The sequence below is a fragment of the Rissa tridactyla genome, chromosome 2, assembly GCF_028500815.1.
Source record: "Rissa tridactyla isolate bRisTri1 chromosome 2, bRisTri1.patW.cur.20221130, whole genome shotgun sequence".
Taxonomy (NCBI): domain Eukaryota; kingdom Metazoa; phylum Chordata; class Aves; order Charadriiformes; family Laridae; genus Rissa; species Rissa tridactyla.
In genome coordinates, this window is record NC_071467.1 from 25,350,148 (window position 1) to 25,377,900 (window position 27,753).

General features: G+C 40.7%; 1 protein-coding gene across 4 annotated transcripts in view; it reads right to left on the minus strand.

The window, feature by feature from the left end:
• The window catches only part of CPQ (carboxypeptidase Q), a 162,091-nt gene that overhangs the window by 49,394 nt on the left and 84,944 nt on the right, over positions 1-27,753 (minus strand). For all 4 annotated transcript variants that reach the window (XM_054192637.1, XM_054192638.1, XM_054192635.1 and 1 more), the window contains one exon: positions 12,088-12,199. In XM_054192637.1, coding sequence (XP_054048612.1) covers positions 12,088-12,199 — 112 coding nt within the window. The remainder of the gene's footprint in view (positions 1-12,087; positions 12,200-27,753) is intronic.

Below are 27,753 nucleotides of genomic sequence, written 5' to 3' on the forward strand. Positions count from 1 at the left end.
GCGCTCCCTACCTTTTTCAGGTTTGCAGCTGATTAGACATAGGGAATTTACTGTGTGACATTAGTTGGGATATTTCTATCATGCAAGCACTTCTCATAAAATGCCTGGAATTTCTAAAACCTCTGCCACAGCTTAAAATAAAAATAAAACCAGTACTGCGCATTTTGCTAAAGACGACAAGAGTTCAGCATCAAACACAGTGGTACAATCTGCTTCTGTTTCAAGTACCAGCGTAGTTTTCTGTAAACAAGAACGAAACGGTACATTTAATAAGATCTCTGTTAAGCCCCTGATGTAGTGTCAATAATGTGGAACACTTCCCTGTCTTCAGCTACGTTACAACAGGGAAATTCCACTTGTGAAATGCACTTTGTACCAGCTGAAATTACTCAAACAAGACAATGACCTCACCAAGCTGAAACTCTGTGCTTTTAACAGCAGCAGATTATTGTCCATGTCCCATCCACTGCCTTTTGGAGCTGAACCTTTTAGCTGGACACCATTAACTTTCTCCCAGGCATACTACAAAACACTGATGCTCTCCCTTGATACTCTGTGCCACAAATTTATCTTAGAAATTATTCCACGAATAATTCGTAGGGGGCCCTGATAGACACCTAATACATCAGTCACCCATGGCTCGTTCATGTGACGGCATTCTGGTTTTAAAGGAATCCTTTGACGACAAGCTCCAGGTTTAGAGTTTGAAGCTGGAACACACGCAGCATCAACAGACACATGGCTACTATTCTTTTTAAGGAGGCACTTACGCTTTCCTTTATTACTGGTTTGTCCTCATCCTTTTTAATTTATTGCGGTGTCAACTGGGTTTGTCTGAAAATAGTGTCTTAGAAAACTGTGTCTTTGAGTTTCCTCCATGCTCTGCCTCCTGCTTTCCCCAGTCTCTCTCCTGCCGTGCCTTCTTTGTTGCACAGTTTTCACAGAAATTTCCCAAGGTCTCTTGTGACTTTACTAGCAGCCTTCTACAAAAGCAATTTCTGGTGCATATTTTAGGGTCAAATTAGCTGTATCAATAGTCATTCTTAATTGCTCTGTTTTGCATACATCACACTAGCAGTCCCTTTATGCATCATTAAAATCCCCTCCAAACTAGCAATGCTCTGTTAATTTTTTTTTTTTTTTTTGATCTGGACAAACATTCAAAGGGTTTTTTTCATTTTCTTTTAGATTCAATCTGCTAAAGTGGAAACTGTTTTACTCATTAACAGATTGGGAAACTGGAGATTTTCTGAAATTTCCATAATCTCAGCAAATGTTTTATTTTCTCATTTAATTAAACTGCTGGGCTTCATGGCAAGTAACATATTTTAGCTCTCATTGCGTTCTCATTACACTGCCTATTTTTTATATCTATGATATTTTTAGTCATAACATTCCCTATTCTCGTCTAGACCTCAAGTGAACTATCAAATAAGGTCACTTTCACCAACCCACTATAACTTTTTAATCCCTTTTCTTTCTTTGTAATAGACTGTGCACAGTTTGGGTGTTGCAGTCTTCCGTAGTATTTCCAGAGTAAAAGCTCACACTTTGTAGTTTTGGCGTCTGCTGGAGGTCCCAATAAACTCAAGTCCCAATCAGCTGAGTATGCATAAATTCCTAACATTTGCTACCCAATTATATTGCTTTTCTGACAGGGTTCTGATAGCTTTTGAAATAAAAGACAGGAAGATTTCAATATTCCCAAATATTTTACAGACTATTACCCAATTTCTGTATTCTGCACCATGGGCAAGCTCTGTTTTAGAAAAAAACTCTTCCCCTTAGTATCCTGTTTCTCTGGCTAATTTCGAAGAATACACATATAACAATAAACTACAGTAATAATGCAATTAATTGAGGATGTCCAGATTTTTTCCTCTGGAGACCAAGAAGTTTCCATTCTAAAACAACAGGATTTTGGCTTTCATTTTGTTATTAGAAATACAATCCTCCATGATTCAGACAACTAGTCTCACTATTTGTGCATAATAGTGTCTGTCTAGTTAGACATTTATTTAAAAAGAAATATTTTTGCTTTGAGTGAAAAAACACAATTTAACAGAGACAATCTTAAAGCTATTAAAATTTACAAGCTTCAAAAAGACAAAGCACACCTTAAGAAAAAACAACTTTTCAGCATAGAATGTTTTAGGTTGGAAAAGACCTTTAAGACCATCAAGTCCAACCGTTATAATACTTCTAGTATTAGTTAAACCCTGACTATGATATATTTGTAATTCGCTAGTGAAGCTCAAATTAGACAAGGGAACAGCTCTTTGCTTGGGAAACTTCTTTTCTTCTTAAAACAGTCTAATGCAATGCAATCTGCTTGATTTTTCGTTGTTGATAGCAGTTCTGTTTGCAGCACTGAGGATGAGGTCCTCGGGTAAGATAGTGCTGCGAAGCAAGTAATCCTGTAAGTCTTGAAGGTCTGGAGTAAAGAGAATGAGGTCTCCTGGAGAAGAGACATGGGATCGCAGGAAGAAGACGATGGAAAACAGGCAAGACAGGGGCCAGAGAGTGGGAAAAGTAAGCAGAGGCAGGAGCGAAGCTGGGCACTGCAGCAATTGGGTTTTTTTCTGGTTTTAGGGAGGCTGATGAGTTTACGGGAGAATAGGAAGGGCAGATTTACAGAAGAGTGGAGGTGGGAAATGTCAGAGGTTTTAAGTAGCTTTATTTTAAGAAAGCTGTGGAATATCCAAGAGGAAATGTCAAGGAAGGAGTTGTATATACAAGAGTGGAGGGGAAAGCTGTGAATGATTTGCCTGTCTAGTAACTAAAAATAACACGGATTAAGCTTTTTGACTGGGAAGATGGGGGGAGAAGAGGGAAGCGCAGCTCAGAACATGGTCTGATGGGCTGCAATCAAGTCAGGCAGCAAAGCTGCCAGAGCCAGGGTTTCTCTGGGTGCCACCTCCTTGCCACCCAGCTCAGGGAGAGCTCAGACGAGCAGCGCTGACAAACATGCTCTTCTGCACATGGGGTTTTAAAGAAAGAATCAGTTAGTGTAGGGTTGTGAAGTCAATATAAGTCATGTCTACAAAAAAAAAAAAAAAGAAAAGGAAACACGCTACTTGCTTGTTTACGTGTAAAACAGCAAAGGACCCCTCAGCAGAGCACTCCTCCACCTCCTGCCCTGCTCTGATCCTGTTGCCACGTTCTCCAAGTCCCGCAAAAGGAAGAAGACAATGTCCACCTTTAAAAAGCACCTTATTCCTCTTTAGGAAAACCGTCTTCCTCAAAGGTATTTGGACATTTCATCAAATTGTGGAGCAGAAAAGGCAATGCAGGGCTCCACTCCCTCAGTCTCTTGTATCATAAACATCAACCATGGTTTGACCTTACCGAGTGGTGGCTCTGCCTTCTGCCTCTCCTGCCCTGCTCTTTGGATCAGAAAAAACCCAAGTCTGTTAGACTGTCTTCAGAGTTGATGAGTCACAAAACGCACCAGCCACACTTGTCTCCCCATATTGAAAATATATACCTTTAAAAAATGGACAGTAATGACAAGATGCCCCTGACTTCACCCGGGAAGGATTTCAGCATTTCACCATGTCGGCCACATTACAGATTTCAACCAAAATCACAACAGCCTCTGTTGCCAAGTTTTTTAATGTTTTTATAGATAAACAAAGCACACATTTTATCTTGAATCTCCTGGGTAAATTAAAGCTTGCAGAGAAGCAGCAGTCCACAGAACAAAAAGCAACATGGGTATGGAGGGCTGCATGCCTAAATTTACCACCGGAGTAACAATTCTGTATGCCTGCAGTCACCCCTCTGCTGTGCCAACCTGCTATAGAAATTGAAGATTTAAGCATTTGCCAAATATGCATTCAACCAAATGCTGAAATAAAGGAATAAATGCAGTTGAAGTGTAATAGCATACACAGGTATTTCATACCAAGTAGATTTAATAGATTTGTAAAAGGTGATTTTCAGAATAAAATATGCAACTTTGGTGAAGTTGAAAGAATGTAAGAACAAGGAGCTAGTATCAGGCATATTTAATTAATAAAATAAGAAAACCCCTACAGTAAATGCAGTCATTTAATCATGTTTCACAACATTATCTCCCAGACAGCAAACAACCATGCCACCACAGCTATAGGAAATTCAGAAAAAACATATAACAAAATTTTTGTCAAGTAGGTTGAAATTGCAGTTATATGACTTCAATTAAACTAGCAGAAAAGGAATGACTCCAGTGATCATTTTTTTAATAAAACATATCTTTAGTCCTCATATATTAGCCAGTGAATTTGGACTTGAGAAATTTAACATCATACAAAGACTACAGTGAACTGCATAAAAATCTGTCTTACGGTTTTCCAGTCTCATTAGTCATGGGTATAATTCAGATGAGAGTTACAGTTTCAATTTTAAATAAGTTTTAAGGGGAAAAGAACTGTCTAATCAACTCCTTATGAGTTACATAAAATGTAATTCAGGTAGCACCTTAAAATTCTTACGTGCATTGTTTTAAAAACATTTCTGTAGTTTTCTGTGTCTTTATCCTACGAAACAGAGATTTGGTTGTACCAGATCCATGTTTACATCTATAGGAAAGTTTACTCATGAAATTCCATTTCCCTATAATGCCGACAAAGAGGCGGAAGTACACATAGCACCTATCACCACACATTTTTCCCTTCCTCGTGTGCATAGAGATCATCGTCTAGGAATGTAGGAAAGCCGTGTAAAAGGTGTGATGGCTGGGATTAGGCTTTGTCAACAATCATCCTTCCTTCATCAGGCTGCTCTAGCAGCAATGGCATCAGGCATCCTGCCCTGGGTGTGGAAGAGGAAAATGTGCCCGTTCATCTACTTAACTCCTGGTATTCGTTGGCTCTGGCAGCTCCCCAGAGCAAATATTTTTTTACATGGAAGACCCAGGGTTCCCAGAAGCGCTTGGAGACACTGGCTGAGCAGGAGACTTCCTGGTCTCTTGTGGCACACAGACATGACTGAACATGAGCTCAGTGCATGAGACAACAGCAGAAGCGGGGAAATGTTTACTCTGTACCACAATCCATCACTATAGTGGTCTTTGGAGTGCAGCCTTTCCTGAAGTCCATACCGACTACCTCAACACAGGCAGGAGTTCAGATAGCAATAACTGGCAATGCCTTAACACTGCTGCAGTTGAACCAGTTGAAGGGAAAGAGGGGAAGTTTGTGATTTGGCAAATTCACAGCACAGACATTGGGCTTCTTGTAAAGATGATCCCGTAAACACACAGAGCAGGCAGTAGCTGGTGGATGCACGTGAACCTCTGGGCTTGGCAGGGCACCAAGAGTTGACTAGCGGTGAAGCAAGCAAAACCCAAACACAGCCAGGGAAAGGTAGAAAACACATTTCTGAACAAGGAGAGAGAACTGGTGGATAAATGTTGCTAAAAGAAACCTGGGACCTGAACAAAGGACGTGTTGACTATTTGATTCCTCCTGTGCTAGCAGAGGTGACACTATGAGAATAAACTAGACTGTAGTGTCAACGAGCAGACCCCATCAGCTTCTCTTCTCAAAAGGCTCCAGATGTTTTAATTAAAAAGATACACAACAGTTACCATGCCTGAAGTTTTTCAGAAGCAAGCAGTGAAATTCATCCATCAAAACTGACTGCATCTCTAACTCCAGTGGGCTCTCTGCTGCAGTCAGGAGCCTTAAAATACTACGCTTGGAAAGCTGACACTGCCATAGGACCACCTTCTAAAGACCTTTCTCTGTTATGGTAGCTATTTAGTTCCCTCAAGCTCTTTTTAAGGATAAAGTACCACGTTTCTAGCGGTGGAGCAGGAGGTGGCTTTGGCAGGGCACTCCCTGGGGTGGGAGCAGGGCAAAAGCGCCTGTGGCCTTGGCTGGGAAATGTCCCTCGGCCAAGCGGTGCAGGAACACCGATGGATTGGGAGCAAAGAGGCAGCACTGGCTAAAGCTCTGAAATCATCGGATACGTACTACCTGCTTCTTGCTCAAATAGATTGTACACAAGTATTAGCCTTGAGAAAGACCAGCACAGCGGCAGCAGGAGGCTTGGAATGGTGGGAGAGGAACACAAATACCCCCTTCACAGAAACTGGCAACCAACATCCAGAGCAGGATCGAGTCCCACAGGCTGTCTGTCCAACCTGTATAGCCAACTAAAGGCAAAATATGGCACCAAAATAAATCTGGGGTAATTATGTGGTGATTTTTTTATGAATAGCTGCTTAACTAGACTTTCAGCTCACCTGGAAAGGCAGGTACTTTTGTAAACCTCATGTGACACAGGGACAAGAGAAACTGTGTTTCAAATGACACCAGAGCATTAACCAGACTAACACGAAAATGCTGAGCTAAATGGAACTGGCCATCTGCAGAGACACCTTTTTTGCACTCAAACTAACAAACGTGAAATTGGAGAATTATAAGTGCAACCTGAAAACAAGTTGGGTTTGAGGTTTCTAGACTCTAATTAGCAACACTGCTAATTGTGGAAAACTAGAAAACCCCCATTTGCTTGGGTGCTGCCTCTCCTACAGCTTCCAAATGCCCTCACACCACATCACAGCTCATGCAACGCCCCATGGATTCCCTTGGCTTAAAGACAAGAACCCCTCATCCCTTCTTCCCTATAACATACCCCAACGCCTTCCCATCATCTCTAAATTACCCCGAACAAAGCTTTCACTACCGCTGTAACAATATTTGCTACCTATCGCACAGAGTTTGCAGACAGATTAACAGGAAAGAGGATTTGATGCTTACACCAAAGCTACACGTGTGCTGGTTAACCAGGCGTTCATCATCAGAGGGAAAGGATAAAAGTGGTTTCTTCCTGCTTGTCCTTCAGTTGGGACGTAAATGCACTCGCCCATCTCTCCTCAATCACCCATTTGCAAAGAACATATTCTAAATATCTCTATGCCTCTATCAAATTTAGTTAAAATTGATCAAAAGGTTAAAAACCGCAGAGGGCTGGGGAGGGCGGCAGCTGCCAGACACTGCTGCAGGCAAACTGCGCATTGCACAAGCTTTCTGCCTCCGACACCCCGCCTGCAGTTATGAAGGGTAATTTCTTCAGCATCAGAAATCCCCAGCTAATAGCAACAGCCCCAGCTCTGCTCAAGGAAAGGGAGTTGACCAGTTCAGACCAGCTCATGAACTGCCTCAGCCCCTCTAAAGATGTCTTTATTCTGAGAAAATGGAATGAGGAGCGATAACTGGCTGAAATTTTCATCTTTCTTCACATAAACAACTTCTGTGGCAACACTTCCAGTTCTTCGCTTTTTAAGCACATTAAGCCATAAAGTAGCTCACCACAGATCATGCCGATCAGCAGCATATATAAGCTTCAAGAGTTCCAGGAAAAAAATACTGTTTTTCTTTCCTTCGTGCTTCATTAAACTTCACCGTTAACTGGGAGAAAAGACCTCTTTGGATAACATTTGTCAATGCGGCCACTAGTTGGTGAATTTTTCTGAAATTAGCTTCTAGAAAAACAAGCAATCATAAGAGTAGAGTTGATATGGAGAAGCTGATACGGGTGCACAAAGGAAAACACTTCTGTTCACTCAGGTCCAGAGATGTCTACAACCGCTGTGGGTACCAACAGGTGCACAAGCCGGTGCTAACCTTGAACTATTAGTTGCTGAAGGGGATGTTTCCAGAGCGAAACTGCAGCTGCACAGAGGAGATGAGATGGGGTTCAGTTTTCTGCACAGGGTGGTGGTGGAAAAGCCATGTGGAGGAAGATTCACCATGCTGAAATATAACCATCTAAAAGTTGGTGTTTGCTCTGAATTTGCTGCCTGTGCTTCCTCCCTGGAGAAGGAGAGGGAATGGCACCACCAGCAGCTACCCCTTCCCGTCACCCCGACGGGGGAGATAGGCAGGGAGACATTACAGCTATTAGAAGCAAAGCATTCAGACAAACTTCAGACTTTCCACTTTTTAGCTTTTCTACTTTCCAGGTCTAACTGAATCATTATAGGTCTAAACAGTCTTCAAAAACTAGAGTAGTTCGCAATCTGGCCCTATGTTTTTTAGGTACTACTCTTTTGAAATGTATATGTGGGATTCTACATGAATTAAATCTTTTTATTCCACTCTCCGGTAATATACTATGGAATTATTTCAGTTCAGTCTGGCCTTCCTGTAGTTTCCTTTCTCTCAAAAAGAAACACCATCCATGTGAAGTCAAAAAGTGAAATGGAAAAAGTCCTACCAAAAGGCTGAAGTGCTGAAGACTCTGTGTAAAACTACTTGAGACTGTGCTACTGTTATGTGTCCTTATAGGGAACGTGTAACTATTATGGTGTCTGGAAAGCTACAAAAACATGGTACAGATCTGTTAGATCAATTTAAAAAAAAAAAGCCAACACTGAAGATTTAGGAAATATAAACCCTAACGCATTAAGTAACTGCTTTATTTAGAAATAAAAGCAAAAACTGTTAAAAAATTTTACTTGAGGCAAGAAAATCTGCACTGCTTAAAATAAAAGGTAACCTATACTTATATATATATAAAATATAAAACATAAGTTAAACTATAATTTTAATGATTTTTTAATAAATTCATGTATTTGGCCCCAAGCCACTAGCTATTAAATGGCTTGGGAAGGGGGTTATGTTGAAAGTACAGAACCGTATTTAAACTATAATCATTCTTCAGGTAATACATGGAATTATCAAAATCCTAATGAACCAGCATAACTTGTGTCCGCCATCCAAGGTGGACCCATCCAAGCCACATCCAAGGGTCACAGTGATGTCATGACAAAGTGTTATTAGATCATCACTGAAAAAACCTGCTTAAATAGCGTAGTAATATCTCGCTTTTATGGAACCAATGGACCATGGCAGAAGTAGTGGCAGTTGTCCTCATTATATATGTTACAAATCTCATATTCAAAAATTCATATTTCAGAATGCTCACTTCAGCTTTAAGCTGATATCTCAGTATCTGACAGATCAGTTATACCATACGCAAACACAGTTTTTATGGCTACGCAATGTACCATGGCTTGAAGACTCCCAGTAAACAGTAAAATAAATCTACACGTGCATACAGACAAGCCAGTTTAGTTGTCTTATCACCATGCCAAATGCACTTGGTGGACTAGTCTGAGACTAAATTTATCAGGGTCCAAAAGGATATTAAACCACGTCTCCACAGTCCAAAATATAATGCTCACTGAAAATAAATAAAACTCATTAATTTGTTTCTCACACAATCTGCACATCTGCTATTTTGCTTTCCTTTTTGTCAGATTCTACGTGCATCATAAGATACAAAATCTGCATTAACCAATCTGCTATGGAAGACAGTTTATGAAAGGCCCTATCCCACATGGTTATCTACAGGTTAGATGTGATGACCCAGAAGTCCTCTCCCAGCCTTACGTTCCTGCAGAAGACTGGTAGAGGAAGAAGAGCTTAACACAACAGCTGGCCAGAACAGAGGGCATCAGCAAAGGCTCGGCATTCTCCCAGCTGAGAAAACAGCGTTTCACCACAGGTTGTACAGCAAACACACAGGCTACTACCAGAGGAAATCAAATATTTGAACAAGCAGAGAGTGATGCATTTCAGTCATGCATGAAAGGAAACCCTATGAATAAGAATTACACAACGTCACCATGAATTCGCCCTTAAAAGACACGAAACAGTTTATTCTGAACGGAATAGAGTCAGCAAACACAGAAGCATAATTGTTTCTTTTTTCCTGAAGGTAGAGAGAGGACGGACAATTTTCCAAGAACCATAAAAGAAAGATTAAAAAACACTAAAAGAAGGAGTAGGCCTGGATTCTTCTGTAGAGGAATCTTCTTTAGTTTACTTTTAAAAGAGCAAAAATTAAAACAGATCCACTTTGGTTTTGGTCACAGACTGATATTCCAATCATTCCGAGGCTGGGAAAATGAGAGATAAGAGGTTCAAATAATGCAAAATAAAGGAACAGGAATTCACAGGGATGTCTGATGTTCACCACTGAAATATGAGAGTGGCTAATCACATAACAGAGCTTGTCTACAAAGAGCTCTTCAAGAAACAGTGAGATTGTTCAAGTGCACAAATCCTTCTGATCGGAAGCAGAGAAGGCTAGTTTCTTATTTAAACTCTGCCAGAGCTAAAAGCAGGAGCGGCAGCTGATTTTAGTTTTTAATGAACACATGGTGCATTCCTCTTGACCACAGGTTACAGTTCTGGAAAATGGGAATGATGAAGAAAAATAGATTCCATCTGATTAAGGGGGAAAAGCATCCTTGGCTATCAACTTGACAATCTAAGAAGTCTGTTTTGAACTAGTTTTCAGGGGCATAGTGACAAAAGCCCATATGGAAGTAAAACCAGCAAAATACTACAGATCAAGCAGTAAGACTGGAATTTGCAGTTTGGAGACTAGAAATCAGATCAGGCTGCATCAGACTGGGAACAGCAGGACACCCAACCAAACTGGTTGGGTGTCTGGAGAACACAGGTGGATGACTATGCAACCACAGCTCCCTCTTGCATGTACAGCAACTCCACCTCATCTTACCTTGTGGACCACCTCTCACACCAAACACACCCTATGTAGGCATACGTAGAGCATGCCCTTCTACAATAACATGCTGTCTGCAGCCCACTTCTACCCACAGGTCAGATGAAGCCCATGAGTAGACGAAACTGGCCTTTCAGATCCCACACAGGGGAGTTATGCAAGCCAGGAGACAGTAGGCTGAGCAAGTCCACACTGCAACAGACATATCCAGGCTAGAAGCTGCCTTTTCCTTTTTCTCTCCTTCTTTATCTAAATTTACCACTGATGACATGGGCATTTAGTTCAACTCGCACTTCTGCTGAGCAGAAATTCTGGAGGAGGGAGATGAGCAAGTGAGGGCTGACAGCCTGTGTACTGGAATACCAACTTCGGAAATGTCCAGCTGATCTACAGACCAAACTCCAGAACCCACTCAGCTTGTCATCCTGCTGATTACCAAAAGACATTCAAAGAAGTGATCTCTGGAAAGGGAAGGTGGCTCTGCATCCCACAAACCTATTGTAGCAGGATATTACGGTGTGCAAGGCCTCAGTGTCAAATGTTACTCGATGAGCCGGATGAGCCCACAACATTGGACAGGACACCATTGTTAAACCAAATTTGACAGAACTGTATTCTCGTAGTGACGAGACTCAAGGGTGTGCTTCCTCTGACCTGGATTACATTGCCAAGGAAATCAGCTGTCACAACGCGAAGCAGAGCCCAAGCACACAGCAACAGAAAAGCAGCGTAACCAGGAAACCTGCCCTCAAGTGCAAAGCTGAGAACACAGTAGCTTGATGGTATAGATGTATCTATCAATATTCAGTGGAACAAGTCCAGGCAGGATATAAATTTATTTAGGAAGAGCATTCAAGGAAGAAAACAAAGCAATTGAAATACATACATTGGAAATGCAAACTTCTGTGAAACTTTGAGTCAGTTTTACTGAATATCTTTACACGTAGATGAAAGGAAAAAGACCAGAGGCAAGATCATTGCCTGTATCCAGTCCTAGTTACATGTTCTTGAGAAAGACTTAGACAAAATTGTCTTGAGAAATTATCAAGAGAGAGGTAACGGGCTGGGAATTAAAAATTAACTGAGTAGCTGCTGTACAAGCAACATGTAGGACAGTGAAAGATTTAGGAACATGTTTGATTAAAATGTCTGCTTAAGAGTTAGAGAAGAATATCAGAGGCTATCTGTGATTTCATGAAGATTTATCTTCATTAACAGGGAGGAACTCATTAAGAAAAAATGAAAAGGAGTGACTTCCTTCTAAGTTACCTAGATATTATATCTTATACTGAACTTTCATTCTGTGATGATGGTGACCATGCAAGCTCAAAGTACTTTCTAGATCATTGACTGATGTGTTGCTTTTGGATGATCCCTGTGGGGAAAGGAAGAGTTTAACAGACAAATTTGCAAAATATTTATACTAAGTATGAATATTTGTGCTCAGAGGAAAGGATAAAGTAGAAAATACAGTTTAGGCAACATACAAAACGTTCTGGAAATGTAATGCATTAAAAATACTTTGATTTAATTTAAAATGCTTTAAAATTAAATATTTACCCAGATCCTTAATGAGTGATAATGCTTCCCATGATATAAATGCTCCACCACCGTCATCCATAGCTCCCTGCCCAACATCCCAGCTGTCCAGATGTCCACTGACCAATACAATCTGGAAAAGCAATTATGAGAAAACATATCTACATGAAAACACCAAATCAGAAAAGTCAGTTCAGCATTTAAGCACTTTAATAATTTTTTCATAAATTTGGCTTTTTAGTTTAGAGCAGGAGAAAGGAAATATTTCAAATAAAACTCTCGTTCTCTAGTCACTGAATATAAATCTGGGACAACCAAATGCATCCTACTGCTTCAAACCACTGCATGAATCAAAGTAGATATACTGTAAGGAATGTTTAAATGAAAGGTTTTGTCTCGTACATTAACAAAGTGCACACTTTCCAGAGATACAGGACTACTACATTGCAGAATGGTGAAAACTTCTTTCATGTTATGGCTATTTAAGCCCTTAGGCATGAAATTTGATTAACCCTATTTTTGGGTGCATAAGTAAGAAATATAAACTTAGACTGAAGTGTTCCCAGACACTGTTGGTTTATTATATATCTATGGTACTTGCCACAGAGGACCTCTGATTTATTACTGGATCCCCTACGTGCTACAACAATGACAAGATATTTTATAGTTCCATTAGTCATAAGGATATTTTAAATTAAAAACTACGGGGTAGTAAGTCCCAGATGGGTTTTCAGCAAAGAAAGCTTTATGGCTACAGTGGAGTATAGCAGTATACATTTCTCCAGAAACACCCGCTTTCAGATCTGAACTCTTCAAATGTTGTCAAGCAGCATCAGACCAATACCAGAAGCGAGACCGTTCCCTAACTGGACCTGAAGCTGAAGGGCTGCTGGATCTGTGATTGCAATGGAGATGTCAAGGAGGTACAAGAACTCTGAGCAGGCAGTGTGGTACAATGATGCAATCGGTCAAAAACAAGAGTAGGGAGCCGCTACAGTGCTCCAGGAGTCTTTGAAGAACTGGTACCAGGAAAAAGTGCCCTTGAGATAGGGTGGAAGTAGAAGCATCCAACCTATGATAACTCAGCACTGAGGAAAAACTGCAGAAGACCACGTAGCTTCCGTCTGTGTGCTGCCCAGAACCGGCCATTCGCGAAGGGATGCTTCCAACTCCCCAGTCAGCTGATGTCAGTCAGCTCTCAGAGTTATGGGCTCTAGAATGAGGTGAAAAATACTTGTTCCTCCTCCCACCTTCTTCTCCCTAAGGGATGAGGCTCTCCTGGCATATCATCTCAGCTTTCATATATGCAGGACAACTACTCTAGCACTGATAATGAGAACACAATGAGTTTTTCCTGTTATCGAGTGTGCAGCTAACATTGCAAGGAACTAACTTGGGGTCCAACCATGAAAACCTCTATTTTCCACTTCACATGAGAGAAATCTTAGTAAGTTTCCACCGATTACTAAAAATAGCACACAAACAGATCATGGCAATGGAGTGCAGCAAATATGAATTCATAGGAGAGCTACCAGGCTGGTGAGGGGTCTGGAGACCAGGTCATATGAGGAGAGGCTGAGGGAGCTGGGCATGTTTAGCTTGGAGAAGAGGAGGCTGAGGGGAGACCTCATTGCCCTCTACAACTACCTGAAAGGAGGTTGGAGAGAGGTGGGTGTTGGCCTCTTCTCCCAGGTAAATAATGACAGGACCAGAGGAAATGGTCCGAAGTTGCGGCAGGGGAGGTTTAGATTGGATATTAGGAAGAATTACTTTACTGAAAGAGTGGTCAGGCACTGGAACAGCCTGCCCAGGGAGGTGGTCGAGTCACCATCCCTAGAAGTGTTTAAGAAACATGTAGATGTGGCACTTCAGGGCATGCTCTAGTGGCAGAGATTGTAGGTTGTTTGGTTGGACTTGATGATCTTAAGGGTCCTTTCCAACCATGAAGACTCTGTGATTCTGTGATATAGCATAACTAAAAGGCCCCTTTGCATTAAACAAGGGCCAAGACAAATTACTAGTCATATATATTGTATTGCCATATGTCCAACCAGAATGCACCAAAACTCTTTACATTTAGAAAATGCACTATGAAATGTTTATAAATGTGTGCATTATAAATAACAGAAGCATCATGCTTTAGAAGCTGGAAAAGCTTGTGATCAAAATCTGAAGAGCAGCTTACTCTTTCCTTCTCAGATGTTTCAACTCTCTTTTGGGGGGAGGTACCCAGCCTTACCCAGCCTTAACTAAACATGTGCTTGCTTTCCAGCACCAGCTGATTTTCTTGGTAGAAGACAGACATGCTGCAGTCTTTATTCCAAAACGTCCCCTCCTTCAACAGCACTTAAATTTGGATGGCAGGCCCCTCTGTAAAAGCCTCAGGTTTACTCAGGAGGTATTCCTGCAATTTAATGTCATGATCCTCCCAAGCCCAGCGTGAAAGACTGCAAACAGCATGTTTTCCGGGGATGCTGCCCTGCAGTAGAAGTACTTAATCTGCAGCAGCCCTCTGCTACAATAGCAACGTACCTTGAAACCAGATAATCTAAGAAAAGCCATGCCAGCTTTGGAGGTAGAAACCTTTTGGGAACAAGAGCGGAAAAGAAGTGCTCACTGCCTTACTCCTTGCTCTTTTTGTTTTCTTGTAAGGGAGAACTGAGCAGACACACCCGTGCAGACACTCTTGCAGGCGGTGCAGGCAAAGCATGTATGATCCTGCTTTGAGAGCTTGGGATGCACGTGCAGCCCCACTGCAACCTGCCCAGGGAGGACACGGCTCAAACACCACCACACTTTGAGGTCGACTAATGCAGACTCATTACTGTCCACTCAACAAAGAATTTGCAAACAACAAATTAAAAAAAAAAAAACAAAACCAAAACCAAACAGACACAGAAAAGGCTCTGAGTGAAAGCACAACTGTCTGCAGTGTAAATTTTGTCTATTCCACAACTTCAAAATCACCATGTGCTTTGTTTGTTCTTAAAGCAAAAATTTATTTTAAGAAGGTAACTACTCACTTTCCTGGGAAAGAGAGCTTCAAGCTGAAGTGAATTATTTAGAAGTTTGTAAACTCACATTGAGAACCAAGCTTATGATAGAAACAACGCTTTGTCTTTGGCAGTGAAAGAATACTTCACTAACGCTGTTCCCTGGCAGCAATCTCCACATGAGCATCTGAGAGGGAATTACTCCTCCTTTCTGTGAAACAACACATATTGCAACAGCAGGAAATTCTGAATCAGAAGAAGGTGGTGTAATCCCACTTGGGGTTACAGACTCCAATCACAAAGCATCGTTACCAGCTCCAGAACATTACACCAAAACAGATCAAGGTTCAAATGGATTGAGAAAGTTAGATAATTTTATGGATGAACTTCTACTTAAATTTACTTAAGCTGATGCCAAGCGCAATTACATAAATACAACCAATGTGCTTCTATGTGAAAGTTTTTTCAGAACAGTTGTTTTTTTAGCTATCATGCTTCTGCAGCAGCAGCTAAAATGAAAGTTTCCACGATCCTGCTGATAGCTAGCCATAGACATTCTTAAAATAAGACACAGTCATAAAATAACAAAACCACTATGTTTATCTTGGTCTTTAAGTAGATATAATGTGTCTGGGCAAGGAATGGAAATATTTCTGAAATTCGCTCTAAACCACTACATTATTTAAAATAATATTATAAAATAATAGTATTATAATTCTCTGTACAGTTGGGCCAATAACAAAGGCAGTCAAAGCTATCATGTAAATATGATTATTGCATTTTCCACATCGCTTTCAAACCTGTTACGTGGCTCTCAGCTTCAAATCTACACACAGACTAATCACTTACATTTGCACAAAACATCCCCATAGAAATGTCAGCACATGCCAACCGAATGTACGCATTGCAAGGCAATGTGAGTATGTATATGTACGTATAAGTATTTGGTTTAAATATACAGAGAAACTACAAACAACTGTATAGGACAGTGCAAATCCAGCAATACACATTTGCCAAATTGGCAAAAAAAAATTTAGGATAAGACAGTTTGCATGCAACATGGCAACTTAAGATTTGTCTTTCCTGCAGCGACACAGCTAAGAAATGCTACTTAGACACAATCCTGAGACTGTGCAACAGAAGGGAAACTGCAGGAAACATTACAAATAGAAGATGACTTATTCTATTTCCTTCTGCACCAGCATTATGACCTCTGTTGGATGCCTTTAAGTCATGCCCCGCATTTCAATCAAGCCTACTGAAATATTTTGAAATTTATATTCTATTTTGTATATTTATATAAATATCTATTTATATATTTCATATCTTAAAACCAAGAAGATTAGGAAGAGGAACCACCCATTCCCATGCATCTGCATGGAGTTATCATGAAGTTATCCATTTCTAGAACAGGATGGTTTTTGCCACTAAAAAATAATCTCTCATTCCATATGTAGTCACATATGTCTACTGCATTTGTCACGCAGTAACTTAATAAAATGTAGGTAGTTACCTTCTGCTTGGTTAGAGGGAATTTTAAGAAAAGTCTATTCCATTTTTAGTTAGAATCATAGAAACATAGAATGTGTTGGGTTGGAAGGGACCTTTAAATGTCATCTAGTCCAACCCCCCTGCAGTAAGCAGGGACATCTTCAACTAGATCAGGTTGCTCAGAGCCTCATCAAGCCTGGCCTTGAACGTCTCCAGGGATGCGGCCCCCACCACCTCTCTGGGCAACCTGTTCCAGTGTCTCACCACCCTCATTGTAAAGAACTTCTTCCTAATGTCTAATCTAAACCCACCCTGCTCTAGTTTAAAACCATTGCCCCTCGTCCTATCGCTACGTGCCCTTGCAAACAGCCCCTCCCCAGCTTTCCTGTAGGCCCTCTTCAGGTACTGGAAGGCCGCTATAAGGTCTCCCCAGAGCCTTCTCCTCTCCAGGCTGAACAACCCCAACTCTCTCAGCCTGTCCTCATAGCAGAGGTGCTCCAGCCCTTTGGTCATCTTCGTAGCCCTCCTCTGGACCCACTCCAACAGGTCCATGTCCTTCTTGTGCTGAGAACTCCAGAGCTGGACACAGTACTCCAGGTGGGGTCTCACGAGAGCAGAGTAGAGGGGGAGAATCACCTCTCTCGACCTGCTGGCCACGGTTCTTTTGATGCAGCCCAGGATGCGATTGGCCTTCTGGGCTGCAAGCACACATTGTTGGCTCATGTCCAGCCAAGGCTTCTTTCTACGCAACATTAGAGATCATAAATATTAAACATTAGAAGAGAACTGTAAGTAACATTTTCAATCACAGAATCTAATCTAGAATAATATTTGTATCAAGTTGTGAATACCAGCATGCAAAGTTATTTCCTCTCACTGAGGTAGATGGTAATGGAAGAGTAATGAAGTCATCATTCATCTTTGCCCTTCATGGATGAAAAAGACTTCATGGATGGAGGTTAGGGTCCACAAAGTTGGACCTATATTGATGGAATATGGCTATCAACACATTCTCTTAAAAAAGCTTAGTAATAACTTTAATAATCCAAACGACTGAAAAGCATTTTTGCTTACACCTTCCTCTAGCAGACAGGGAAGATAAGGAGCACTTTAACGTGCATGGAGAGGACAGAAAACTTGACAAGTATCACATACACAGAGAATGAGATGACCAAGAACTAAACAGGGTATCAGAACCAGATCAAGCGTCTTTAGCCAAGACACATTCAAACCCCACGTGTCTGTGTGCCAAAACTTCAAGCTAAAACAGTGAAGTGCTCTAGATTGCAACTTGAGTTCTTTTCAACTGCTCATCCACATTTTCAGCCAAATACTGTCACAGGTTAGTCGTTTGCTCAGGCAACACAGGTCTACGGTGTTCCAGCCCAGTTCCCAATTACCTGGAAACTCATGAAAAGCATTTATATTAAAATTCCTGTGGTTCTTTTTTCTCCAGTTTGCTTCTAAATGGGTCCATCTTAAGCTCTAGGTACCACAATAAGGTCTTGCATTATTTGACTGGATATGTTTTCTGCATGGATCCCCTCCCACTGCATAGGATATTTGTACAATAATTAACTTGCACATATGAACAGCACAAACAGTTGATTTGTGTTTGGACCAAAATTAGAGGAAAACAGAAGCCAGATGAGAATTAGGGTCCCCTATTCAATCAAATCAAAAAAATGTCTATAAATTCTCTCCTTCCCCAGGTACTCATTACTCTTTTTACTCACACAAACACTCTTTCACTTCACAATTTCCTATTGTCCCCAGTCCCAATGAAAATTTCTGACGTTGATTAAACCACAACTTCTTAAAAACTCTCAATCCCAGCTTCTCAGGCAGAGGAACCGAGCACCAAATTCAGGCCTGTGCTCTTAAGCACGGGGATTACATTTTAAGTAATCTACCCATTTGGATAGCATGACAACTATGAACGACCAGATGGCTTCAGTTTGTAAGGATCTAAAGATTTTTTTCATTTCATTGTGTTAACAGCATGAGAATAAGGGAAAAGAGAAAGGCAGCATATCATGTACCAAACTAGTGGGCAAATAAAACAGCTGGCAGAACTAAATTTAAGCCCATCATGCTTAACTTGCTTTCAAAAGTATGATTAAATAAAGTCTTCGTACACATAGATTTGCAAATTAAGAGTAGTAAATCTGGCATGGCAGTTTTAGGATGTATTAGCATCATCCATAGCAGTGCTTGCAAATATGTTCTGGAAAACGGCAACACCAAGCAACATGCTTTTCTATTGCTTATCCACTCAGCAAAGCTCACACTAGCGTCCACAATCATCTCCCTCTTTTAAAGTAATTCTTAGTCTGCAGACTGTATTCTCTTTCTCAGTTTTAGGAGAAAGTTCTGTCATTTTAGTGGAATAACATGTTAGTGTGTAATCAGGTTTTGTGCCCTGGCCCATTCTCTTCCCTTCTTCCCCAAACCTTTCTCTCTTCAACTCACAGTAAAAAAAATGACAAATTATCAGTTATCAACTCTTCCTACTTGGTAGTTCATGTCCAGGCAGAACTCCATTCCTTTATACAAAGCAACAATCCTCAAGTTTTAAAATATTTACAGTAGTTATTTATTTGCATCACGCTGTAAATCAGTCCCTGTCTTTTCCATCACAGGCCTTCTGAAAACCGAACACATCAGAAGTTGTAATCCTACATCCTGCAGCAGCACACAGACTGCTGCAAACGCATCACACATCGTCTTCCTTTCTGGAATCCAAGCCAGCTCTTCCAACAGCAGGATGGAGTCTCAAAGGAAACTTCTCAAGCCCTACAGAATAAAGACAACCATTTAAAATGGTTATATAGTTCTTGCAGGGATACTGCATTTTGTATCTATACCACCATTGTTTCAAGCTCAGCATCTCAACGCTTGGGGAAGACAAAACTGACAAAGTAAGTTGAGTGCCCATCAGCAACATATGGTATGGGATTAGAATTAGATTTACATGCAAGGTTAGATACATGCGTACATAATATACATATATTTTAATATAAATTCTCCTGTTTTTAAAAAATGTGCAGTTCATTATTACCAGAAAAAAATATGTTTATGTTTAAACATAGGTCTACTCTTTTGAGTGTAATTCCATCAACTTCAACAGCTAAATTCAAGACGGAGTTGTATCAGAGATGTTCAGTTGTAAAAAAATGCTTACTTGGTAAAAACTCTTTGTGAAAGCCTACCCTGACATTTTCCCAAATATTTCTTTTGGGCTACAAATATGTGAAAAAAGATTTGTGAGTTTCTGCACTTGCCTTTAAGAAAACACTAACTGCCTCCAGTTAAACTGCAATTGGATTAAATCATGCCCTGAATGTAAATCAGGAACATTACCACATTTAGTGGATTTTATTTTGTATATATAAGAATATTTCTTCAAATTAGTTTTTAGCTTTGGTGTTCAAATAATATGACTTCACTGTACAGCTCCTTTTATTAGATTTCACGCACATTAGGAATGGTTCTCAAATAATCAGTCTGGCTGTCTCAACCAATTTACAGTCCTAAAGATACAGTGAAGTTCAGAAAGAAAAAAAAATGATTAAAACAAAAACTGTCTTTTCTACTTAACATGTAGTGTAGTAAGTCTTCCAGGCTTCCGATTAAATGATAGATCTGCACATGAAACAGAAGTGACTCACTTAGTCACACAAGAATCCAACCCTATTATTGCTAAAAAGCTGATTAACCTTCAAAGAGCCTCTGTGTCAGAATATACAGTAAACTCGTTAAAGCTGAATCTCTACTTTATAAAAGTGATTGAAAATAAAGTGCTCTCGGAAAGTATTGCAACCAAACCTCCCTGTTTGAAGTGGATCTCAAAACCACTGAGTAAAACAGCACGGGCTGATATCATTTATGGCATATAAGACAGTGAAGGAGAAAAGTAGCCTGAAAATAAGTTATTACTGATAAGGGAATTGTAGTAAAGGTAATGGGATATAGAAACTATATGAGCACTCAAAAGATAACCAAATACTGAAATGACTACCCATTTCTTCTGAAATGTTGGATTTTAAGACTTAGCATTTCCATATTTAAGTTCCCTAGAATCTTTTATTTCCTATTTCCTGAGCTGTAACATTTCAGAAATAATACCACTCTTAATAATACTGTATTTTGAAAATAAGGATTTTAATTTATACATTTCAGACCACCTCTAAAGGTTTCAAGAGGAAAAAGTCCTATTAATAACTTCACCTAAACAAAACCAGGTTATCACCAAAATGTCGCCTACCCTTGCATAAAACTGGTGTTGTAGCTGCTATTTTTCTAGTTCAAAGATTAGCAAAGAATCTGCAAACCCCCACGTATGAAAACTGAAACAGTGTCTGGCCTGATGTGCAGGGAGAAACAATCCTTTTTCTACACTTACCGAAGGAAGACTTCCCTTAGACACGTAGTAGATGATTGTGTATGACGAAAGGGATTATTTTATAATCTAGAGACTCTCTGTATTTATATATTTTTCACTTTAGGGACGTATATGCTTGTACCATATTACTACAGGTCTAGCAACATTCACAAATGTTTTATCTTTGCAATTTCTTTTATCAGATATCAAAATTAATCTCAGCTAAAATAAACATTAATGGCTAGTGCTACTTCTTTAACTGAAACATTTACAAAACTGTCCTACTTCTACACTATGATACCGTGAAATACTGGCAAGCATCACTTTCCAAAACTGTAGAAATTGTAGATTTGTCTCAAAAAAATTCCAAAACTATTTTTTCCTCTCCAGAACACTAGTGGACCCCTTAAGTCAGCCCCCGTGCCTAGCTAGCACTGCCTTAGAGCATTGTGATGACCCAAAACGTCCTGAAAGCCATCCTGTGTAGCCAGCTCTGAACTATCCTCAAGAAAATAGATTTTCTTGTACAAATCCCCCAAGAAGATTACTAATGGAAGCAAGTCAAAGCAACCCTTAGATGGCTGTAATAATATCAGAGGACTACAAAAGAGGAGGCTTCAAAACATAACCTTTATGTCTCGGTGCCGGACACTGAGCATCAGAGAATACCAGAGGTCGGAAGGGACCTCTGGGTGCTCATCAACTTCCACACCTCGCTCACAGCAGGGCCACCTTAGATCTGATTGTTCAGTCTTGTCCAGTCGAGTTTTGAAAATTTCCAAAGATGGAGATGCCACGACCTCTCTGGACAAATTGTTTCAAAGTTTGCTGTGAGGATAATATTTTTCCAAATACTTATCCTAAGCCTTTTTTAAAATGTGCTCTACTGAGCCCTCACTGCAGCTCACGGTCAGCTCACAAGCCTGTCTCCTAATTTTACATCTCCAGAAACTTAATTTTACTTAATCACCACCAGCTGAACACAATGGAAATGAAATTCCTGCCTTTTACCACACCATTGCCCCTCACCATTATATTTACTAAGTGGAGTCCTGATCACATAATCAGTTCTCCCAAAACTGCCTCATCATCCCTCTTCCACAGTCACAATGATCTATCAGAACTGGTGATGTCTCTTGTCCTCGCTACTCTATAGTGGGAGGTGGGCTCCATGCCTTTCTGCTGTGATGGCAAAAACTTCCCACTCTCCATCATTAAGTATTTTCACGGTCACAGATTCAGAGGCCTGTGCTCACAACTGCCACTCCAGCCTAGGACGGAGGCTCTTCTGATGCTGTCTTATTACTCCACAAATCCACGTGTACACCAGGTTCCTGCCATTTCTTCCTCTGCTACATAAAGTATTTCATTGCGAAGCATGCTAAAACACTCCACTAGTCTTTCATATGGTTACTGTAACCCTTTTTTATTTCTATGCCTTATCTTACGTTCCTGACATCTGCACTAGTTTTTCCGGAATTTTGCTGAGATTATAATTTTGTCAGTCTGACCTCAGTGCCTGAAAATGTTATGGAACAGATCATTTTGAGTGCCATTACATAGCACATGCAGGACAACCAGCTGATCAGGCCCAGTCAGCATGGGTTCATGAAAGACAGGTCCTGCTTGACTACCCTGATCTTCTATGACAAGGTGACTTGCTTAGTGATGAGGGTAAAGGCTCTGGATGTTGTTTACCTGGACTTTAGTAAAGCCTTTGACATCTTTTCCCACAGCATTCTCCTGAAGAACCTGGCTGCTCATGGCTTGGATGGGCATACACTTCGCTGGATAAAAAACTGGCTGGATGGCTGGGCTCAAAGGATTGTGGTGAATGGAGTTAAATCCAGTTGGCGGCTGGTCACGAGTGGTGTTCCCCACCACTCAGGGCTTAGTATTGGGGCTGGTTCTCTTTAATATCTTCATCAATGACCTGGATGAGGGGGTTGAGTGCCCCCTCAGTAAGTTTGCAGATGACACCAAGTTGGGTGGGAGTGTTGATCTGCTTGACGGTAGGATGGCTTTACAGAGGGATCTGGACAAGCTGGATCAATGGTCTGAGGCCAATGGTATGAGGTTCAACAAGGCCAAGTGCTGGGTCCTGCTCTTGGGTCACAACAACCCCATGCAGCACAACAGGCTTGGAGAAGAGTGGCTGGAAAACCGCCCAGTGGAAAAGGGCCTGAGGATGTTGGTCGACAGCTGGATGAGTATGAACCAGCAGTGCGCCCAGGTAGCAAAGAAGGCCAACAGCATCTTAGTTTGTATCAAGAATAGTGTGGTGTGCAGGACTAGGGAAGTGACTGTCCCCCTGTATTCGGCACTGGTGAGGCCCCACCTCAAGTACTGTTTTGGGCCCCTCACTACAAGGAAGACATTGAGGTGCTGGAGCGGGTCCAGAGAAGGGCAACGAAGCTGGTGAGGGGTCTGGAGCACAAGTCTTATGAGGAACGGCTGAGGGAGCTGGGGATGTTTAGCCTGGAGAAAAGGAGGCTGAGGGGAGACCTTTTTGCTCTCTACAACTATCTGAAAGGAGCTTGTAGTGAGGTGGGGTTTGGTCTCTTCTCTCAAGTAACAAGTGATGAGACAAGAGGAAACCGCCTCAAGTTGCGCCAGGAGAGGTTTAGATTGGATATTAGGAAAAATTTCTACACCAAAAGGGTTATCAAACATTGGAACAGGCTGCCCAGGGAATTGGTGGAGTCATTATCCCTGGAGGTATTTAAAAGACAGGTAGATGTGGTGCTTAGCAACATGGTTTAATGGTGGTTTTGTCAGTGTTAGGTTAATGATGACTTGATGATCTTAAAGGTCCCTTCCAACCTAGACGATTCTGTGATTCTATGAATACTGAAACTGCTACACAGAGAGGATGTGGGGTCTCCATCCTTGGAGATATTTAACACCCAACTACGCAACCTGCTCTAGTTGACCTGGCTTTGAGCACAGGGCTGGACTACAAGATCTCTAGACGTCTCTTTTTATAATTATGACACTGATTTCAGAATGAATAATTCACATTTTCTTCTGGCTCTAAAAATAATCCACATTTTTCTTGGCTCTGAAAATTTCATTAGAGAGACCCAAAAAGCAGAACACAACTTGGAAATCAATTGTACCAAACCCAAGTATGTCCTTCAAGATCCAGACAGCTAAAATACAACTGTAATCTTCAATATAGTATTTTACTATATAAAAGACCTCTTTTCTACTTAGGGCAGTCAAAATCATGGTAAAAATTAAAGTTCCATTTTATGGAATCATTTGCAATTTTTGTCTAATAGTTTTACGAACTGATTCAAGAACCCACAGAAACAGGACATTATTTGGCTTGCAACATGAAAAAAAGTCTTTATCTTACATTGACCCTGAAAGAATTGCTTTACATATTGCATGAGACTTGTCTTCAAAGTCTCAACATCATTTTCAGATTACAATTCTTCTTTCACCAATAACAGTCCCTTTGTTTTTTTTTAGTTTCTGATAATTAAGACAGCGTTTCTATTGAGGTTTAAACGTGGACTTAGAAAATCATTAATTTCTCATTTCTAAATTCAGATTAGTTAATTACATTGTATTGATCTCTTTATCAGTAAAATGGGACTAAACAACTGTTTATTATGTAGGGATATAGTGAAGATTAACATTTATTTCTATATTTATGACAGTACTCATGGAAAATACTAAGAAGTGGAGACTCAAAGTCCCTGTCTTCTAGTGAAATTACTGGAGCTGTATCTCTTTAAACAAAAGAAAACTCAGTCCACAATCTCCAGTACCTGTGCACAGCCCCACAGAAACAGAAGTTGTACTCACAGCTGAGTACTTGTAAGTAACACTGACAGATTACCCTGCTCAGTTCCCATTACTATCTCAAAAATCCTGAGTTTTGATACAAAGTGATAGCTCACCCTTCATGTTTATCTGTCCTTAATTTCTTTGTTTATATACTATTGTGAATCTCAAAGTGTTTGACACAAGTTTTCACCAAGATGGAGAAGAGGCTGCTTTATCAAACTCAAATAATTTCTGTAAAAGACCAAATGAGACAACTGTTGTCAGGACGATTCCCAGGGTGGAATATCTGCTCAAAGTCAGGAGAGATTCAATTTATTTGAACCAGTAACGCGAAGGCTCTGGAATGCGTTTGGAGTGCAAGGGACTTCAGAAAACCTGGTGCAAAGTTCAGTTTTGGCAAAGCAGGAAAAAACAGCGGCAACACACACTTGCAGACGTTTGCATATCGCAAGGCTGGAAAGCAGTTCAAGCACATGGGCTGTCCGAGCACTGCGTGGCTACTGCCTGTTGCCATCTTTGAATAGGTGCACGTGCCAGGCATAAGCCAGTGCTTCCCTTCCACAGAGCAGACAGCAGATGGATAACTCATAGCTCTGGACAAACCCTGGAGAAAGGGTGAAAAACAAGTCAACTGCAGTAACAGAAAGGGAGGAGATACACAAGTCCCTCGTCCTTCCACTTTCCAAAATCACGGTGTGATTACCACAGGCAGGGATACCAGAAAATGGAAGTTATCTCATTTGGAACCGGTACAGCTTGTGTGAAACATTTGGGTATTCATTGCAAGGGACAGGCAGAGTGATTATAGCGCTCATCCCAAAAGTGAGAGAGGTGTCCTCATGGCCACAGCCTGGAATCAAGCCAAGACGTGCTTTGCATATTGGTCTCCATCTCCCCCCTGTCAAGCACCTCAGAAATGGCTGCATGTTGGTATCATCTCAGACATTTTCACAGGCACTAATTTTTTCATGCCCACTACAGCATGATGCCCGCCACCTTTTGAGCTTGTGAAAATGTTCACAGCAGAATTTTTTTTCCCTGTGGCCAGCTACAGAGAGGAAATCATAAAGAAAAGCACCAGAAACACCAGCTAGGTCCAGGTTATATGGATAAGTTTGTACGATGTCGGTTTCTGTCTACTTGGACTTAACATCAACTTTATGTCCCTAGGCCACTCAAAATCTGTCAGTGCTAACTAATATTCCCTGTCACTTCACCTTAGATTTGAATCTCTGACCTTCATATGAAAGGTTGTGAGCCTCATTGCCGATGCCACCTCCCTCTAGTTTCTCTTCCTACAGCTGCAAGTTGAAATAACTTATTTACTTAACCATCCCTACACCCCGCCAATTTCACACATGACAGAGGAATGTATGCTCACTGAAATTCTGACATCTATATAGCACTGGCTAACCAGTTGGCAAACACCACTGGCTGCTATTAGATACCAGCCTTCAACCACCTCCGGAACATGCATTAAAAAGACCCTATATTCATTCAGCCTCCACAACCCTGAAACTGCGTGCAATAAATGTTGTTGGATTTTTTTAATGAAAACTTGTGTCATACTAAAATTATTACTGCTGTTCTATTTGTACTTCATTTCATATCTGTTTGCGTTGAAATGAATTTAATTTCTCCTTCAGGCACTGTTCTCGGAGGCTCCTATTCTAATTTTATTAGTTTTTGTGCCTTTAACTTTCAAAATGAAACACAACGGTTATCACAGTAGTACACAAAACTGATTATACGTCCCGGATTAATAAGCTTGAAAGGCATGTTTAGTTAAGATTATATCAGGGCTGTACCTGCTTAAATATTTTAATGGTTGAATGTTAAAAGAAACTTATTCTAGCCTTTAAATAAACCTCCAACAAGATTGCACCCAGAGAATTAGGGGCACGGAGAACAAGAATTCTCCTAACGCGTCCACTCCAGTCCTTATTATCAGAAGTAAATGCACAAAAAATGTGGTTCATGTGTTTATCATTTGAGTGCATTCAGCAATTTTTATTCCCACGTTAGTGGATTCAATAACACAATTTCAGAATAACTGACAGGAATCTGTAGTTCTCTCTAAACTCTTCTCCTCCCACTGACGATGAGAACAAGCAGAAAACTCGAACATTTCTTAGACTGGGCAAAAACGTTTACCTAGATTGTGCATGTTACAAATGAACCAAAATGCAAATTAACTTGTTCTATTACTAAGAGCAAAAAAGGCAATACTACTCTGCTTCTGGGCTGCTACTCCTGTCCTGCCGAAACCCCTCCACTTGGCAGGATAACTTACTTGAACAACAGGTGTCAAAGACACCCTCTCAGAAAAGCTGCTCCAAAGAACAGGTCCCTTACAATGCATACATCCCCAAAACAAGTAAGCTGTATACTCATTTTCTGAAACCACCTATGTTCACATAACCCAGAGCGTAGCTACAGATCTCGCTCTAGTAACTAATGTTTACTCTTCCCAGCTGCAGGACATCCTAAACGGACACTGCTACCACAATTACACCATTATAATTGTAACTGAGCCACACACCAGGCAAAAAGAAGCAGAACTGAAATATTTCTATTACTTTGCCTACAAACTTTGTAATCTGACAAACGACCTTATGCCTACTTTCTATTCCACAATTGATACAGTGCTATTCTACATTCTCCAGTATACATGCTTTTCCCAAAAAAGCTACCTAATGTTATATTTCTTTAAAAAGCCAGGAGGGAAGTTAGTAGAAACAATAAAGAAGTCAAATGAGCTAAAAAGAAAGCTGCAGATAAAAAGTGTCTGCAGTTCTGTAGAAAGTGTTGCCTCCAACCCAAGTATTTCACCAGAATTGCCCATGACTTGTTGCCAGTATCATCAAATCACCATAGGTTTGAGGGAAGAAATTTATATAAACTGCTGCCCGGGAACAGATCGTGGCAACTCATATATTGGCTGGCGGCGTTGGAACGTGTCATTTGCTCTAAGCAGGTCACGCAACTGAGTACCAGAAGTTCATGGAACACACACAAAAA